Source organism: Podarcis liolepis (genome assembly GCF_965112155.1).
Source record: "Podarcis liolepis genome assembly, chromosome: 3".
Taxonomy (NCBI): domain Eukaryota; kingdom Metazoa; phylum Chordata; class Lepidosauria; order Squamata; family Lacertidae; genus Podarcis; species Podarcis liolepis.
In genome coordinates this window covers 124,391,521-124,411,642 of record NC_139557.1, presented here as the reverse complement: position 1 = coordinate 124,411,642, position 20,122 = coordinate 124,391,521, and the positions used below count along the sequence as shown (strand labels likewise).

The window sequence follows — 20,122 nt, the reverse complement described above, 5'->3', positions numbered from 1 at the left end:
TGAGCAAAAAGGCACTGGGCCAACTTGACGAGTCGTTTCATATGGACGAAAAACAGCATTGCTGAAAACACAGAGCGCATGGAACAGGGTCCTCTGGATCGTCACCATTCATTACAACAAGGTAGAAATGGACACCTCCAAGAGCTGCAGGGACCTACCCTCTTTCAACTGCTGCTTTTTGCTACAGGAAAGGTCAGGGCTGCACTTTTATTCTTTACCGCAGCTCTGCTATGGCAGCAACACGTGGTTATGGTCACAGGCAGGAGAAGCATAGAAGCATTGTGAATAAGCAACATCATGCACACTCAGTTATTGCCCTTGAGTTGCAAAGCACAGCCTCTCAAAAAAGTGATCAATGTACTTCATGCCACGGTCTCTGTCATCTTTACAACAACTATGCCAGGTAGACCAGTGCTGTAATCTCTGTACAGTGGTACCTCTGGTTAAGAACTCAATTCGTTCTGGAGGTCCGTTCTGAACCTGAAACTGTTCTTAACCTGAGGTACCACTTTAGCTAATGGGGCCTCCCGCTGCCGCACTATTTCTGTCTTCATCCTGAAGCAAAGTCCTTAACCCGAGGTACTATTTCTGGGTTAGCGGAGTCTGTAACCTGAAGCGTCTGTAACCTGAACCACTGTATTACATTACTGAGGGAGGAGGCTTATTAAATTTATCTTATTATATAGCCCATTATTGGTTTGCTGAAGACCCTGCCGTTGCTTGAACAAAGCGTGGCTCAGAGACTTGCTGCCTCACATTTCAAGGCCTCAACTGCTATCGGTACAGCAGCTCAGCACGGATTCATTGTTGTGAACCCAGACGACACTTGACCTTCAAAAGCTCCTATCTCTTCTAGCAAACACAGACAGACAGTCGCACCAGTTAACCTTCAGGATGACGAGCTTGATAAGAAGCTAATCTCAACATAATTTCAAACTCCAAGAGGGATGATGACTCAGCTGCAATCTGGCTCTCCCAAGCTTTTCCCGTCTCCGTTTGCTCATGTTACATTCCCAACAGGGATTAGCCATACCAGATTTTACAGAAATGATTCACAGTTCAGCACGGGAGACTCTCCACATTTCCTAGAAGTGTGCACTATTCAACTTTCCCCGATTACACATCTAGTACAACTCTGAACTGCCCCTCATCAAAGCAGCAAGTAGAAGCCAAGTCTCATTTGGCAACTTGTTGCATGCCTCCCCCTTGCTGCAACAGAGCTTCAGCGGCGCTGGAACAACTGCTGCAGCCCTTTGCTGCCTCTCCTACATGGGGAGGTCTTACAACGCTGTTTTTTTGACCTGGGGAGGTCTACCAGGTGTGAGAAGTCCCTACACCACAGAGCAAGAGATGGGTACTTGCCCTAAGTCACTGCGCGAACTTTCCTGGCTGAACACACATGCAGATACCGCTATATGATTCACGGCTCACAAATCATTTATTCAGCTACTAAGTGGTGCTCTCCACTAGCAAGAGCATTTTGCAAGTGTTTCTCATGAAGAATAACAATGCAGTAACACGTTGTGGTGGTCACTGGCTCCTCCAGCTCCTTGTACAGGAAACTGAACATCACCCCCCTGCCCCCCCCAACGCCTTTCAGCTTGCAGCCCTGCTCTTTCAGTGTCCAGGATTTCTAGCAGTAGTCGTACTACAATGAGGGCAACCCAGCAGGCCCATGTACTGTGGCATTCCAGGGACACAGCATGTCTCCCCAGCCCCTATTTATTAACTGAAGGCGGGCAAAAAGGTGTCAAGGTTTACTGAGCCATCAATGGGCTGTGCTGGGACTGTAAGTTCCACTGCCCTGCATAAGGGTCTCTGCACATCTGGAAATTTGAAATGCCCTCTGAATCAGAAGCCTTGCAGGCAATTCTGAACTCCAAACAAACAGCAAACAACCTTTTCCACTTCCCCAAGCGCCCCAAAGCTACATTCAACTGAGTGTGGGTTTGGAATTCCTCTTCAAAAGTGAAATCTAGAATCTACCCACCTCCAGAAAGATCCATTCAAAGCAAGGGAGAGCTTGGCCACTTCCCGACTGTCAGGGTCAGGGACAAAAGCTCTATTTGGGACAATATTCAGACGGTACTCGACGGCTTCAGGCTTCCGTTTGGAGCACTTCACTGGCTACCAACGCTAGCTCAGGCCTGAACTTCTTTGTGTACCAGTGCCATACTCTAAGCGACCTCGGCTAAGTTATCCTCTGAAACCACTTTTGCAATGAGGAGCAGGTTGCAACAAGCAACAGCAAACGGCCCCTTAGCAACTGGCGGGCAAAGCAGGCTGGGGGGTGGGGGGAGGACAAGCAGCTTGTGAGTTTCTTCAGGAATAGCTACCTTTCCTTCGCCACCGGCTTTTCCTTCCTCCTTTGTTGCTGCTCCTGTCGCTGCTGCTGCTGCTGCTGCTGTTCTCTGAGCTGGGGGAGTCTGACTGCACGTCACTGCTCTCTTCCGAGCCTTCGGAGAGTTCTTTCAGCCCATCTGGAACATCCTTCTGCAGGCAAAACACAAACAGGCGGACCTTGGTGCGTTTATCTCTATGTCAGTTCAACAACCACGAAGACTGGGCCATGGGGTTGGTGGGTGGGCGGGGAGAGAAAGAGAGAATTAAAGACAGGAATATCGCAAGCGCCATCCTCTGGCTCAAAAGTCAGGGGGCATAATAATCCACCTGGAGGTTCCTACTGTACGCAAGCCACATTCTAAATTAGTGGCAACTGTGCAAGACTTTTCCCCCAGGAACCTGAAATTGCAGGTTGGCACTGTGTCTCGACTACGGTCCTGAGGGCCAGGGGACTCTCCTCCACTCCACAGCAAGACTCCCTTTTGCCCCAAAGCATTCCCAACAGAGGGCTGGCTGCCCACCCACCCAGCCAGCCTCCTTCCAAGGAATAGGATTCCACAGCCCACATAGACGAAACCATTCTCCTATGGAGATAGCACTCTTTTTTATGTTCTTTTAAAAACCTGGCTGTCAGCCTATTATGTAGTCCATCCTGCCCAATCTCCTTCTCTCTACCCAGTTCTCATGGCCTGCTTGCACAGGATTTCTCTTCTAGAATCTCCTGCGGAGTAATTCTTTCCAACGCAAGAGCATAAATATATATATTGCCTTCTTGTGCACCTTAATGCTGCCAACCCTCACCAGCAGCAGCCCTCCAGGGTCTCGGGCACGGAAGGTGGATTCTCCCAAGACCCTTGTGTGCCATATGACCTCTTGCCAGGGTCCATTCCGGTATCTTGGCATAACTCCTCAAGGCCGCACGCCCTGAGCACCTTTGCACCCAAGCAACTCATCAAGATGCCACTGGGACGCTTTGCCAGCTCAGGCCCGACAGCTCCTGCAGCTACCAAAGCTCCCTCAAGCTAAACTGGGTTTCAAACAAAAAAGAGAAATCTGTTTCCGATTTTCAGGCAGGTCACAACCAGGTTGTTACCGAGTTTGCTCCTGGAATGATTCACAGCAAAAGCCAAGGTAAGCTGTCCATCACTGCCCCCACGCATGGCACAAACCTCGTCAAATCAACAGAGAAAAAAGAGGGGCCCCCCCACGCTGTGTCCTAGATTCAACCTCTGGCACTGCAGGTGCTGCCCCAAAGCTATGCCATTCTTTGGGGGCGAGCACAATATATTATAATAATTTATTAAAATAATTTATTATTTATACCCCGCCCATCTGGCTGGGTATTCTGGTTAATTAGGAAGATCTCAGGTAAATGAAGCATTCCCAGGCACCTCCTCAGCTCTGTAAGAGGACCTGGAGCAGACTTTTTAAAAGAAGCAGCCACCCCCAGAGTCCACCTCAAATCCACCTGTACTATACTGTACTGCCCCCATTTAAAGGGCACAACAGCTGGCAGGTATTACAGAGCCCCCACCCTCTGCCATGTTCTTCCTTGCTCTCTTTCTCCTGCCATTCTCCACACCGCTGCCGTGTCACAAACCCCCTTAGGCAGGTTCACTAGGTGGGGGGAACTTTCCATGTGTGTTGGCCAAGGTTGCTTAGCCAGTGAACTTCAAGGCCCAGCAAGCTCTTCCATCACAGCCTTCCTGATCAAAATCTTAACAACAGCACTACTCCAATATGCACATGCTAGACACATGTCCGCTGAAGGCGAAGCAAGTGGCTTTAAGCAGCATAACTAGTGTAATAACAATTCAAAGTGTTGGTGCTGACCTTTAAAGCCCTAAACGGCCTTGGTCCAGTATATCTGAAGGAGCGTCTCCACCCCCATCATTCTGCCCAGACGCTGAGGTCCAGCGCCGAGGGCCTTCTGGCGGTTCCCTCATTGCGAGAAGCCAAGTTACAGGGAACCAGGCAGAGGGCCTTCTCAGTAGTGGCGCCCTGCGGAACGCCCTTCCAGCAGATGTCAAAGAGAACAACAACTACCAGACCTTTAGAAGACATCTGAAGGCAGCCCTGTTCAGGGAAGTTTTTAACGTGTGATATTTTACTGTATTTTTGGTTTCTATGGAAGCCGCCCAGAGTGGCTGGGGAGGCCCAGCCAGATGGGCGGGGTATAAATAAATTATTATTATTATTATTATTATAATTATTATTATTATTATTATTAGGACAACGGACGGGGAAACCCCAGGCTCAAAAAAATAATTTCTGCAAGCCAATACCATGGTTATGATCCAGATGTTTAAAGCCCACACCAGGAACAAAGATGCAAAATTACAGTGGTACCTATGAACTTAATTCGTTCCGGAGGTCTGTTCTTAACCTGAAACTGTTCTTAACCTGAGGCGTGCTTTTGCTAATGGGGCCTCCCACTGCCACCGACACACGACTTCCACTTGCACCCCAGGGCAAAGTTCGCTACCCGGAACACCTACTTCCGGGTCAGCAGAGCTCATAACCTGAAGCGTTCATAAGGAGGACAGTACGTAACCCGAGGTTACGTAAGCCACACAGTGCGGTGCGTATCCTGGCAGTGCGTGGGATCCCAACGGCAGCCCAGTTCCGATTCCTTGCAGGAGACCCCCTTACCTTCAGGGTGTAAACACCCATCCGCCCTGGGACCTTGTAGAAAATGCCCTCGTCCCCACGGGAGTTGGTGTGCAGCATGGCATTCAGGCATGCAAGAGGAGAAGTCCCACTGAAAAGAGAAGGGCAGGGTTAGTCCCCCTGGCACACACAAGGGGGATGCTGCTGCCAAACCTCGTATCTGCCCTGCCCAAGGCCTTGCCCAGCTGCTGATGACTTCATATGGGAGCCAGTCTCCCCATGAGCCAGGCCAGGCTGACCACCACTGAGCTCACAAGGCACTCGAGGGCAGCTTTGGAGACAGCAAACAAATGCACCCAAGAGCTGAACAGAGAGGAGCCCCAAAGGGAGGGTATTGCGGCATATATTGCATGGAGGGCTCACACACAATGCATTCCTGTCCTGCCCCTTTCTTCTTGAGGTCAGGAGGGAGACTTACTCTGGCCTTCAGAGCAGGATAGCATCCCCAGAGCACGGGGAGGGCTTTCCTTGCTCCCCTGTTTCCTTTCTAGTCCTCAGAACGTAAGAGGAGCCTTCTGGGTCAGGCCAAGAGGGGCTCATTTAGTTCTGCATCCCGTTCTCAGTGGCCCACGGGACGCCCCAAAGGGAAGAAGCACCCAAGCAGGTCCCAAGCATTAAGAGCAACTCTCTCCCCTCCGGTGGTTTCCAACCATCGAGAAAGAGAGTAGTCCACGGAGCAATGGATCCAAAGTACAAGAAAGAAGATTCCACCTAAACATTAGGAAGAACTTCCTGACAGTAAGAGCTGTTTGACAGTGGAATTTGCTGCCAAGGAGTGTGGTGGAGTCTCCTTCTCTGGAGGTCTTTAAGCAGAGGCTTGACAACCATATGTCAGGAGTGCTCTGATGGTGTTTCCTGCTTGGCAGGGGGTTGGACTCAATGGCCCTTGGGGTCTCTTCCAACTCTATGATTCTATGATTCTATGATTCATAGCTAGTAGCCCTAAATAAGCGTGGGCCCGAGGTACAGGGCTTCTTGATCAGCTGCAAGCAGCAGGGTCTGCTTTATGTCCATAATCAATCAGAGAATAAAGACTCCAAAGCTCAGTTTTAGACTACTGAAAGCTGATTCTAATGCAGTTTATCAAATCGCCATTAAAATAAACCAGCTTTTTTTCTGCTGCTGTTTTTATGTGTTTCTTTATATGGTTTGAAAATACTGGCTCTTTCTTTCTTATCGTTTTTAGTAAACAAATAGCAGGCAACTAATACAAGCACCAACAATTATATATAAAGAAAAATAAAAAGAGAAAGAAAAAAAAAAATTGAATATGTTACACATCATGTTTCATAAATTTACTTTCTTTTGGACCTCCCCACATCTTCCCAACATTGCATTCATTGTTCTAACCTGATCAGCAATTTGTTACCTTGTTTCACAACTTATTGTATCTTTGACTTTATTATGTTACCAATTTCGAAAGTTTGTAGTTTACTTTTGGTACCTTCACAATAAACATAATATATTGTTTCAAATTTGTTTCCTTTTCTTTTTTATCTAAGCTTATTTTATCCTTTGCTTAAATAGGTTGCGGAAGCGTGACGTTTCCTAATCATGCACAATCTTAACATTCAAACAACTTATAATATTTTTGCAAATAATCCTTGAATTTTTTCCAGTCCTCCTCTATTGTTTCTTCGGTCAGATCTCGAATTCTGCCAGTCATTTCTGCCAGCTCCATGTAGTCCAACAACTGTGTCTGCCAGTCCTCCAGTGTGGGTAAATCTGGTGTCTTCCAGTACTTTGCGATAAGAATCCTTGCTGCTGTTGTCGCATACATAAACAGAGTTCTGTCCTTCTTTGGCACCTTCCGGTCCACCATGCCCAGCAGAAAGGCCTCTGGTTTCTTAAGAAAGGTATATTTAAATACCTTTTTCAACTCATTGTATATCATTTCCCAGAAGGCCTTTACTTTCGGGCAGGTCCACCAGAGGTGAAAGAATGTCCCTTCTTCCTCCTTACATTTCCAACACTTATTATCAGACAGGTGGTATATTTTAGCCAACTTGACTGGGGTCATGTACCACCGGTATACCATTTTCATAATGTTCTCTTTCAAGGCACTACATGCCGTGAATTTCATACCGGTGTTCCATAACCTTTCCCAGTCCTCAGACATAATGTTATGTCCTACATCCTGTGCCCATTTTATCATAGCCGATTTAACTGTCTCATCCTGTGTATTCCATTTAAGCAGCAAGTTATACATTCTCGAAAGTACCTTAGTTTTGGGTTCTAATAACTCCGTCTCTAGTTTCGATTTCTCCACCTGGAAACCAACTTTTTTATCCATTTTGAAAACCTCTTGCATTTGAGCATAATGTAGCCAGTCTCGCACCTTATTTTTTAATTTGTCTTGGCTTTGGAGCTTCCAGTTGTCTCCAACTCTTTCAATTAATTCCCAATATTTTGGCCAGTAGGCCTCCATATTGGGCCTTTTTTTGGAAACTTTGGCTTCCACTGGTGATAACCACCTCGGGGTTTTACTTTCTAGTAAATCCTTGTACTTCATCCATACAGCAAATATTGATTTTCTGACAATATGGTTTTTGAACAATTTATGAACCTTTGCCTTGTCATACCACAAGTATGCATGCCAACCATAAACATTGTCAAACCCTTCCAGGTCTAGGACATCAGTGTTTTCCAACAAGAACCAATCCTTCAACCAGCAGAAGGCTGCAGCTTCATAGTACAACCTTAGATCCGGCAGGGCAAAGCCCCCTCTTTCTTTTGAGTCAGTTAGTATTTTAAATTTTATTCGGGGCTTTTTGCCCTGCCAGACAAACTTAGATATATCCTTCTGCCACTTTCCAAAACATTCCATTCTGTCCACGACCTGTAGGGTTTGAAATAAAAATAACATTTTTGGCAAAACACACATCTTTATAGCTGCGATTCGGCCTGACAAGGTAAGTTTCAATCTTGCCCATATATCCAAATCCTTTTTGATTTCCAACCAGCATTTTTCATAATTATCTTTAAATAAATTTAAATTTTTGGTGGACAAAAATACCCCCAGGTACTTCACTTTTTTCACCACACTTAACTCTGTTTCTTTCTGATACCCCTCTGTCTCTGTAGGTGTCAGATTTTTAACCAAAACCTTGGTTTTTTGTTTATTAAGCTTGAATCCCGCCACCCGACCAAACTCCGAGATAAGTTCAAGAACTTTTTTTGTGCTAGATTCTGGCTCCTGTAATGTCAAGACTAGGTCATCTGCGAAAGCTTTCAGTTTGTATTGTTTCGCTCCGACCACTATACCCTGCACCAACCGGTCCTCTCTGATCATATTCAGCAATACCTCCAGGACAGAAATAAATAACAGAGGAGATAGGGGGCACCCCTGTCGTGTCCCTTTTTCAATTTTGAGTTCCTCCGACACCACATTGTTCACTATCAGTTTGGCTTTTTGTTCTGAGTAGATTGCTTCTACTCCATTTTCAAACCCCCTTCCCACTCCCATCCCTTTCAGGTTTTTCTTCATAAACCTCCAAGAAATGTTGTCAAATGCTTTCTCCGCATCAATAAAAATTAAAGCGGCCCTTGTGTTCCTAATTCTCAAAAGCTCCAATATGTCAATAATGTTCCTGGTATTGTCCGACATATGTCTGCCAGGGAGAAAACCTGCTTGGTCCTTATGAATTACTTCATTTAATACTTTTTTAAATCTATTTGCTAAGATGTCTGCAAATATTTTGTAATCCACATTCAGGAGTGAGATGGGACGATAGTTCTTAAGCTGGGTCTTTTCCATTTCCGACTTTGGAATCAATGTGATGAATGCTTCTTTCCACGTTTCCGGTGCCCTCTTCCCCTCCATAATCTGGTTGCAAACCTCCAATAATGGTTGTATCAAAAAGTCCTTCAAAGTCTTATAATATTTGGAGGTGAGCCCGTCCGGGCCTGGAGATTTGCCGAGTTGCATATTTCGAATGGCACCTTCAATTTCCTGTTGGGTTATTTTACTGTTGAGAATTACTCTTTGGTCTTGACTTATTTTAGTTAGACCATTTGTTCTCAAAAATTGGTCTATTTCCGATTCTTGCTGAGGCCCCTGTGCATAAAGATCTTTAAAGTATCTGTGGAAGCACTTCCTTATTTCTTCTGGTTTCTGCACTATTTTTCCTTGAATCTCTAAATTTGTAACTGTATTTAACTTTTGTCTTTTTTTCAACTGCCAAGCTAACAATTTTCCACATTTATTTGCTGATTCAAACGATCTCTGCTTCATTTGTTTAATTTTCCATTCAATTTCTTGATTAATCAATTTCGAATATTGTGCTTGGTGGAATTTGATTTCTCTTAATACCTCTTTTGATTTTGGTTTGGTCCTCAGCTTTTTCTCTCCTTCACTTATTTTCTCTAAGATTTTTTCCTTTTTTCCATTCCAAAATTTTCTTTTTATTGTGTTCTGTTGTATCAGAAACCCTCTCATTACAGCTTTACTTGCGTCCCAGACTGTTCTCTTCTCAACCGTAGTGTTCAAATTTATTTCAAAATAGTCCTTTAAAGTTTTTTGGGCCTTCTTAACGATCTCTTGATCTCTTAGCAAGGTGTCATTCATCCTCCATCTAAAGGATCCGGTTGGGATAAGTCTCAATTCCATTTTTAAGGCATTATGGTCGGAGCAGGTTTTTGGGCAGATTTCCACCTTTCTTGTTTTAGGTGCCAGCCCTCTAGATATCCAAATTTGGTCGATTCGTGTCCATGACAAATGGGCCTCAGAAAAGAAGGTTCCTTCTTTACCCAAGGGGTTCCTTGTCCTCCAGATGTCAATCAAGTCCATATTGTCTGTCATTTCAAAAAACGTTTTGGGGAGTCTGCCGTCTGTTGTTAAATTTTGATTTTGGGATTTATCCATATTTGTTGAGACCACCCCATTCATGTCTCCCATCACGATAATATTAGAATAGTCCAGGTAGTCGAGCAGTGTCTCATGCAGCTTCTTATAAAATTCTGATTTTCCATCGTTTGGTGCATAAATTCCTAGTATCAGAATCTTCTCCCCTTGTGTTTGAATTTCAATTGCGAGAATTCTTCCATGGTCATCTTTGAATAAGAATTTTGGTGTCAGATTCTCCTTTGCATATATTACAACGCCTCTCTTTTTAACTTTGTCTGATGAGATAAATTCTTGGCCTAATCTTTTATTGATTAATACTTTCCTGTGGAGCCTGGTCACATGTGTTTCTTGAAGACATATTAAGTCCAATTGTTCTTTTTTTAGGATATGAAATATCCTCCTTCTTTTTTCCGGAGAATTCCCGCCGTTTATATTCCAACTAAGTAGCTGCAGGGACATCCTGTTCTAGTTGAGATGTTCTTAAGATGAGGTGTCTTCCTTTTGCTCCGATCCCGAGGGGGCAGGCGTTGGCCCGCTTCCAGGCGGTTTGAAAATACTGGCTCTTTCTTTCTTATCGTTTTTAGTAAACAAATAGCAGGCAACTAATACAAGCACCAACAATTAAAGCAGATCTGTTTCTATGCAATGCTTTAAGCCTTCACTGGACAGAAGTCCGTTGGAGACACAAACGCAACGGCAATGTTTATTGTTTAGGATCCGCTAAAGGTTGATTAAGCACTTAATCAAACAAGAAAAACACTGGCTAGAATGTTGTAGGTTTAAGAAGAATTCCATCCCCACAATACAGTTTGGTTGATTTACATTAGGCCACAATATTGGTGAAAGATTTGCTTTGGCCGACCAATTTTTGCTGCTTAGCTTGCGTCCTTTCAAATCCTTGCACCTGAAACCAAAGAACACAACCCTGTGCCTAAACCTTTTGGCAACCACATTCCAGGCAAGTTCGCACGTTGCTTATTTGGGGGACTGAAGACGCACTCAAGAAATGCCTCTGGTCCTGCGAGTGCGTCCAGAGGGGCTTCCGCCTGCGCACGTCACCTCCCAATCCAGCATGGGCCTTGCAGTAATTTACGCCGCAGGCCCCACGGCAGGGGAGAGAACCCCGGGGCGTAAGGCACTTGCTCCCCGCCACAGACGCATCTTGTGCTTGGCACTCGTGCAGCGCTGCTGGGGGTTCCCATGCAGGCATGCCTTTGGTCTAATGAAGCATTCAGGAGATTCTGGAGTGAGCCACAAGATGGCTCAGAGAAGCTTGGCATGTTAATCAGAGATGAAATCATCCAGACTGAAGAGCCGCACTAAGCTCCTTTTGCTCAGCAAAGCCACAGCCCAAGCCAAGACGGCTGCTCAGGTCAAGAGGACTAAAGGCAGTTCCGTGCGCTAATCAGGAACGCACCAGCCCTTCCCACACCATTCTGCTGGCCGCTGCGTCCCACAAGCTCTGGCTCCAGGCAGGCAGGAAAACAACCCTTTAACCTAAATAGTATTGTCACACACACACACACACACACACACACACTTCTATGCCTCAGAGCAAAACAAGCTTGCCGCTTAAAGTTAATCAACAGTGATGTTCTCTAGCTGCATTCAATGGCATTTGTACACCAACAGTAGTTCTTACCTTCTGGAATTGATTGAAATCCAAAAAGAGTGGGGGGGGGGAGAGAAAGAGAGAGAGAGAGAGAACTCTTTAAATATTTAGCAAAGAAACATTTTCCAACGACCATCCACATTTCCCAAGCCTGAAACTAAGAATATAACTACCTGGAAGAACAAAACCCGAGTGTAATTAGCTAGGCCACCATATTTTGGCAGAATGACTTGCCCAGATCTTCTACAATATCATCAAGCTGGGGTAATTACAGCTATTACAAAATATGAAACTTCTCTCATAGAAGGTGCAAGTAAGGCTATGTGTGTGAACCTGAGAAAAATCTACTACAGATACAGCTTGGTGGAAATGTGGGTTAGTTGCAGCAGGTCACTAACACATTTATTGTTCCTGTCCTTGTATACAAATTAGATTCAACCTAGAAGAGACCTACAGCAGATTACTGGATATGCATTACCAATGAAACAAAAACCAGTGCTTTTAGAAATTAATAATGTGAATACATAGAGAACTCGCTGGATAATAACCCCAATCCTACCAATAGCTGATAAAATTACAGTTGCTCAGAAATATATTTCAGGTGGCCCAACATACAGAGAGAGGATAAATAATGTTTGGCAGACAGTGTAGTTAACTAAATTAAGTGTTTTTAGTTTGAGACGCAGCAGGAAGTGAAATTTACAGTGCAGCAGCAACCTTTTACAGAATTTGGCAAGGCAAGGTACAATAGGAACAATAATTGCTTTGCCATAATTTACAGCTTGCTATAATTTAAAACAGTGGTGTTTCCATTAAACAGATGAGACTTGTCCTCTTTATTTCAACTGCATTGCTGTGTGAGTGTGGTTTTGTAGTGTGTTGTGTCTGATGTATTTATCTGGCATGTGTGAGCATCTACACACAAAATAGAATGTACAGAAAATGCTAAGCAGGATAACCTGCCATGCCTAATGGCAGGCTGAACTGTGGATTGCCATCAGCACACTGAGAGAAGTGCAAACATACTTGAACGTGCACTTATTTGGGAGGTGAATGCGTGAAACACTTAATATGACCCCGAAAGGGAGCCGTGTTAGCTGAATGGCACTCCACACACAATACACCTGGAAAGTGTAGCAGGTCAACATTGGTGCTTAAAAACTCCCAAAGCAGCTATAACCATGTGACTCAATCAACACTCACCTGATCTCTTTCAATCCTTCTTTCTGGATAACTTGAAGGATCTCTTTATGGCTCATGGGAGTGTTGGGATTTTTTTCTAGGACCTGGAAAAAACAGATTTAAAGTGAAGGTTAAAAAGGACCCGTTGGTTCTGCCAGGCGTTGTCTGCCTACCTGGTCTCCAGCTGAATGATTTGGACCCAATTCTGCCAACGGTTTGTTTCCCCAGGCACAAGCTGATGAACAGGAACCAGGCACAAGCCTTGGACAGAGGAGTGGGGAACTTTCAGGCATTCTGTTTTTCCATTTCTAAGCTAGGAGCACGCCTACAGGAATCCCATCTCCACTCTCCCCTTGAAGCTATTATGGCGGGTAAACTCTGGGGGCAGCCTGCCCAATTTTGTTCAGGAAACATGATAGCGACACACACTTAGTACCACACACCTAACTGGTGTGACTAAGATTTTAAAAATGCAGAAGTGGCACCACTTATGAGCTCCAGAATCAGCACAGAAAGCCACTCACCGAGACTCATTTTACAATGGGCATTTATCCTCAATACCATCTCACCATTTAAGACCATATAAGATCGACGAAGAATGGATGCTTTTGAATTCTGGTGCTGGAGGAGACTCTGGAGAGTCCCATGGACTGCAAGAAGATCAAACCTCTCCATTCTGAAGGAAATCAGCCCTGAGTGCTCACTGGAAGGACAGATCCTGAAGCTCAGGCTCCAATCCTTTGGCCACCTCATGAGAAGAGAAGACTCCCTGGAAAAGACCCTGATGTTGGGGAAGATGGAGGGCACAAGGAGAAGGGGACGACAGAGGACGAGATGGTGGGACAGTGTTCTCATAGCTATGAACATGAGTTTGACCAAACTGGGGGAGGCAGTGGAAGACAGGAGGGCCTGGCGTGCTCTGGTCCAGGGGTTCACAAAGAGGCGGACACGACTAAATGACTCAACAACAACAACAACAAAGACCCTGCTGGATCAGAACAACGATCCGTCTAGTCCAGGATCCTGCTCTCACAGGGGCCAATCAGATGCCCCAAAATATGACACGAGGGCACATCCCCTTGTGCTCCCCAGAAACTGGCACTCAGAAACAGGCTGCCTCTGACAGTGGATGTCAACATGTCCATCAAGGCTCGAAGCCATGAACAGCCTTCGCTCCCTCCATGAATCTCTCCAACCCTCCTTTAAAGCCATCCAAGCGGCGGCCACCACAGCCTCTCGTGGGAGCAGACTGCATAGTTTCATTATGCGCTGGCTGAAGAAGTCCCTCCTCTTTGTCGGTCCTGAACCTTCCAACATGAAGCTTCACTTGATGGCCACGAATTCTGGAGTTATGAGAGAGGGGAAAGATGGCAAGGTTCTGAATTCCTTCTCTCCCTCATGTTGTGAAATGTGGTTATCCTGAAGACCTTGCTACAAGATGTATGCCTTATTTTATTATCATAATGCATAACTGCTCTGCTCTCTACTACTGTTTTGGATGCTATCTTTTATGGATCCTTCATTGCTTCTTAATATTTTTTTTTAAAGAAAGAGACAGAGGGGAAATAACTTCTCTATCCACTTTCTCCAGAACATGCATGGTTTGATTACCTCCATTCATGTTTCATCTTACTCGCCTTTTCTCTAACTAAAAAGCCTCAAAACTTCTTCTTTTTTAAAAAAACAAAACAAAACTATTTTTATTAAGATTTTACAAAAAGTCTTAGCATAATCAAAAATTCAAATTACATTTTACATTTTCAGTTAAACCCCCCCCCCCCAAAAAAAACTTTCCCCAACTTCCCTTTCTGGTTTATAGCATATTAATTTCTTCTGCTTATAATTTTATATGCCTTGTGAACTAAAATTAAAGTTGTACTTTGTCAATCTGTTCTTAACATTTTAACCTCATTTTTATATTTTCTATTTATATTTGTCCATTCTAAGTGCATTACTCGAATCCTGCAAGTGAGTTCATTTCAACGCATTGTTTCTGTATATACATCATAAAAGGTTCCCAATCTTTTTTGAAGTCATTGTTGTCCTTATCTTTGAGTCTCTCAGTTAACTTCGCCATTTCAGCATATTCCATCAACTTTTCTTGCCATTGTTCTTTCGTTGGTATTTCATCGCTTTTCTATATTTGAGCTAAAGAGCCCCGAAACATCAGCTCAGTGAGCAGGTGCCAGGGTGGATAAAAATCAATGGTTTTTTTTTAAAAAAAACCACAAGTTTTTTTTTTTAATTAAATTGGATTTTAAAAATAAATAAATTGGATTTTTAAAATAAAATGCTTTTGGAGGAAAAATCTTTCTAAATATAGTTTTCTGTTTAAGTTACATTATAGTCCAAAGGCTATTCATCAGGAAATAAGGATTTGTTTTAAGTTTTTCATGTGTGCTAAAACTCAGCCTAAGGTGTGTGGGTTTTTTTTTAAAAAAAGCGTTTAACCACATCAGTTAATAAACATGGATATATATGTTATAATGTTATTGTTTTAGTTAAATAAATGGTTTAAATTGTTATTAAGGAAATGATTATTTTTCTCCTTCCAATAAAGTACGGCAGAAAAGTTGTCCAAATACAGTGATGCCTCGCAAGACGAATGCTTCGCAAGACGAAAAACTTGCTAGACGAAAGGGTTTTGCGTTTTTTGAGTCGTTCCGTAAGACGAATTTCCCTATGGGCTTGCTTCGCAAGACGAAACGTCTTGCGAGTTCTTGCGAGTTTGTTTCCTTTTTCTTAAAGCCGCTAAGCGGCTAAGCCGTTAATAGCTGCTAAGCCGCTAATAGCCGCTAAGCCAATAATAGCTGTGCTTCGCAAGACGAAAAAACCGCAAGACGAAGAGACTCGCGGAACGGATTAATTTCGTCTTGCGAGGCACCACTGTATAAACAGCTAACTTATTAAACATCAAAATAATTTCATAATTATCTGTCTACGTATTTATATCATCAGATGTCATAGAGATAAACAACCACCTGACATTTAGAAGACATCTGAAGGCAGCCCTGTTCAGGGAAGTTTTTAATGTGTGACATTTTAATGTATTTTTAATCTTTGCTGGAAGCCGCCCAGAGTGGCTGGGGAAACCCAGCCAGATGGGCGGGGTACAAATAAATTGTTGTTGTTGTAGTAGTAGTAGTATAACCAAATCAGTTATTTTTTATATAACTGTAAAAACTACTCTGAAAATTTATTATTCCAAAAATGAAACCTTCATCTGGTTGTAAATATGCAAGAATGAGTCTTTCTGTAAAAAAAATGATTTAAATCAAGTCTTACTGACTAGTGATGTAAATCAAGTCTTACTGACTAGTGATGTAAATTGTGATTTAAATCCAACCCAGCCTGGCAGGTGCCACATGCAGCAAAGCGCTGCCAGCATTCCAGGCAAGCACAACGCATGATGCCAGCCTTGCCTGACTGAGCTCTGCCCCACCCAGGGCAACTGGCTGGCAGCCATGGGAACTGGGCAACGCACAGCAAGAACCCGACTCTCTTCCCTACGAACACTGAGCTGGCGTCTTGCTTGAAGCCTGGGAGGCCACAAGGTTTTAATTACCCGTTAATTTGTACTGTAATGAAGTAGATCGGGTCATTTGTCAGCTGACATAAAATTTACACACAATAATAAAAGCTGAGAACAGCATAGCACAAAAAGCACAATGCCATCAGTGCTAGACTCAAAGCAAATGCGTCTCCCAAAAGCCCAGGCACGAAAGTGTGGCCGACATCTAAAAACTGACAATATGGGAAACAGCTGCATTTCCCAGGAAGGGAGAGAGGTGCCACCACAAAGAAGTCCCTGTCTCAAGTCACCAGTCCATAGGCCATACCTGTCCATGGGAACAGGAGCAAGGCCTACCCACATTTGGAGGGAGAACACGGGGCAAGGAACATCTACTGCACAAGTCCTTGTGTGAATGGTTTTTGTTCATGTTTTAAACTTTGTATATTGTATGCTTTAAAAAAAATTATCTACTACGTTTTTTTGAAAGCTGCTTTGAGACATATGGAGAAAACCAGGGCAAAAATTTCTTATTTATGATGATCTTCATTATTTATTAATCATCTTCCCCCCATGTCTCAAGGTGATGTACAAAATTAAATAAAAACAGCTATAAACAACACAGAACACAATGTCAGATTTTTTTAAAAAAACAACTATATAGACATGGCAGGTTCATTTATCCCGCTGGGAAAGCCCCCCAGAACAAAAGTATCCTCAACAAAAATACATTCAAATGCTGCAGAGCATTTACACTATGTTGCTATATGCAATAGTGCCCATTCAGTAAGGTTTTTCTCTCTCTTTTAAATAGCCAATTAGTTGAGTTTGCACCTAATGCAAAGCATCTCAAGCTGCCCCAAACCACCCATCACCAGCATGACCACGGGTCCCCAAAACAATGACCAAAGCCTACAGAATGCAGCAAGCTAACAGTGGTGGACCTCGGAGTCTCCAATTTCAGTGGCACCCTGTGCAATGCCAGAAGTTGGTGCCCCCACATCTCTCATGTTGTTGTTTAGTCGTTTGGTCGTGTCCGCCTCCTTGTGACCCCCTGGACCAGAGCACACCAGGCCCTCCTGTCTTCCACTGCCTCCCACAGTTTGCTCAAACTCATGCTGGTAGCTTCGAGAACACTGTCCCACCATCTCGTCCTCTGTTGTCCCCTTCTCCTTGTGCCCTCCATCTTTCCCAGCATCAGGGTCTTTTCCAGGGAGTCTTCTCTTCTCATGAGGTGGCCAAAGTCTTGGAGCCTCAGCTTCAGGATCTGTCCTTCCAGGGAGCACCACATCTCTCATGGTCCATTCTAAATCACAGTTGTGGTGTTCCCTGTGGCACCCCCAAGGCTCCGCGCCCAGGGCACCCAAACCGGTCACACTCTCCCAAATCTGCCTCTGAAACTAAACACCCAAAAAATCTTTTGCAAAGTTAAAACTGCAAGCATCCAGCTTTCAGAGAAGCAGAAGCTTTGAAAGAAACAAAACAAAGTCCTGCAGACATTTACTATTTTTCAGGGAGCAGAGTTGCTTTCCATGCAAGACACCACTGAGAGGGGAGCAACAGAGAATGCTCCTGCCCCAGGGAAACATGAAACAGAGTCCCTTCTGCACTCGCAGCACCACAGGGATTTGCAGCTGGAACATCTGCAGGTGCAGCACATTCCAAACTGATGCCGCAAAAGCAGGTCAGGGGCGCAAAGGTTTGTATGTGTATCTTCAAAGATCTTATGTGCGCCGCTCAGAGATTCTGAATATTAAGTGGCATGTGAAATAAGCGTTATCAGAAATTCTAACAAACTTGTTCACCCTCAGGCAACTTCCTTCGCAGCAGGAACTTTGTAATACAGAAGTAGGAATCCTTGGGACTCCCACACGGCCAGGCTGCCAGCTTGAGGGACACCCCAAGATTGGCAGGATAAACGAAGAAGCAGGAGGGGCCCATCAGATGGTCAAATCTGAGTAACCCTGGAGGGAGCACAGAGAAACAAGGAACCTTTTCAGACCCTACATACACGACTAGCACAACCAGTTCACCTCTCTGGCCTGATTCAAATTTCTCCTCAAGATGTGCTTGGTATCCCCCCCCCCCAACTGCAACGAACCATCTATTACAGTAGAGAGGAGAGGGCTTACACCAGTTTCATTTCCCCACGGATTCCGTTTGATCTTGGCTTTTCATTCCTTCTGCTCACTTTACAAGGCCCAACTTTAAATTCTAAGCTTCTCGGGGCAGAGAACTCCTGTGTTCATGTTTGCTCATGTTGCACAGCAGGGGTGGCGGAATAGTAAAAGTAATAGAATCATAGAATAGAATCATAGAATCCTAGAGTTGGAAGAGACCACAAGGGCCATCGAGTCCAACCCTCTGCCAAGCAGGAAACACCATCAGAGCACTCCTGACATATGGTTGTCAAGCCTCTGCTTAAAGACCTCCAAAGGAGGAGACTCCACCACACTCCTTGGCAGCAAATTCCACTGTCAAACAGCTCTTACTGTCAGGAAGTTCTTCCTAATGTTTAGGTGGAATCTTCTTTCTTGTAGTTTGGATCCATTGTTCCATGTCCGCTTCTCTGGAGCAGCAGAAAACAACCTTTCTCCCTCCTCTATGTGACGTCCTTTTATATATTTGAACATGGCTATCATATCACCCCTTAACCTCCTCTTCTCCAGGCTAAACATGCCCAGCTCCCTTAGCCGTTCCTCATAAGGCATCGTTTCCAGGCCTTTGACCATTTTGGTTGCCCTCCTTTGGACACGTTCCAGTTTGTCAGTGTCCTTCTTGAACTGTGGTGCCCAGAACTGGACACAGTACTCCAGGTGAGGTCTGACCAGAGCAGAATACAGTGGCACTATTACTTCCCTTGATCTAGATGCTATACTCCTATTGATGCAGCCCAGAATTGCATTGGCTTTTTAAGCTGCCGCGTCACACTGTTGGCTCATGTCAAACAATAGTAATTTATTATTTGTACCCCGCCCATCTGGCTGGGTTTCCCCAGCCACTCCGGGGGGCTTCCAACAAAGATTTTAAAAAATTAAAATGTCACACATTAAAACCTTCCCTGATGTCTTCTAAATGTCAGATAGCTGTTTATATCTTTTTAACATCTGGTGGGAGGGCGTTCCACAGGGCGGGCGCCATCACTGAGAAGGCCCTCTGCCTGGTTCCCTGTAGCTTGGCTTCTCACAGTGAGGGAACTGCCAAAAGGCCCTCGGACCTGGACCTCAGTGAACCAGATCCCCAATTCCATCTCCCCTACCCAAGTCAACTCAATCAACCGCCCAACTTCAAAGGATGTTGCAGAAGCGGGGGGGGGGGGGGGATGCTATAAACTGCTTCTTCCTCTGCAGAAAGGAGAATGCAAGGCCCTTGGCTGCTCTAGGGAGCTTCTAGGGAAGCCCATCCCAATGGGGCTCCCTGCCAGCACCAATCAGGGGGCCCAGCTGGCAAAGGAACCATTGGGAGCACACACTTCCCTTGTAGCTGTGTCCATACCTGCCCCATCCCTGATGTGACTGGTGGTTGTGGTTTGTGGGGAGTGGCCTCACACACCAAACTGGGAGCCATGCACAGCTGGATTAGGCCTCCCCATTAGAGTAGCCTATACAGTAGTGCTCACTGGAAGGACAGATCCTGAAGCTGAGGCTCCAAGACTTTGGCCACCTCATGAGAAGAGAAGACTCCCTGGAAAAGACCCTGATGTTGGGAAAGATGGAGGGCACAAGGAGAAGGGGACGACGGAGGACGAGATGGTGGGACAGTGTTCTCGAAGCTACAAGCATGAGTCTGACCAAACTGCGGGAGGCAGTGGAAGACAGGAGGGCCTGGCATGCTCTGGTCCAGGGGGTCACGAAGAGGCGGACACGACTAAACAAGTAAACAACAACAACACAGTAGAGATGGCGCCCAAATAATAATTCATTGCACTGGGGTGACTAAGGGAACTGTCAGGGAACTA

At 44.8% G+C, this 20,122-nt stretch overlaps 1 protein-coding gene and 1 long non-coding RNA gene across 2 annotated transcripts in view; one reads left to right on the top strand and one right to left on the bottom strand.

The window, feature by feature from the left end:
• ASXL2 (ASXL transcriptional regulator 2) overlaps positions 1–5,188 on the bottom strand; it is a 32,730-nt gene extending 27,542 nt beyond the window's left edge. Inside the window, exons 1-2 of the mRNA XM_083494111.1 lie at positions 4,996–5,188; positions 2,337–2,493 (exon numbers count right to left, since the gene is read on the bottom strand). Of these exons, the coding sequence (XP_083350237.1) occupies positions 2,337–2,493; positions 4,996–5,073 (235 nt within the window). The 5' untranslated portion in view covers positions 5,074–5,188. The remainder of the gene's footprint in view (positions 1–2,336; positions 2,494–4,995) is intronic.
• An 11,480-nt stretch (positions 5,189–16,668) lies between these two features.
• On the top strand, positions 16,669–18,249 carry LOC310703025. The gene is made up of 2 exons (XR_014523903.1): positions 16,669–17,155; positions 17,444–18,249. It is a non-coding gene; the product is annotated as an uncharacterized lncRNA (long non-coding RNA).
• The last annotated feature ends 1,873 nt before the right edge of the window (positions 18,250–20,122 follow it).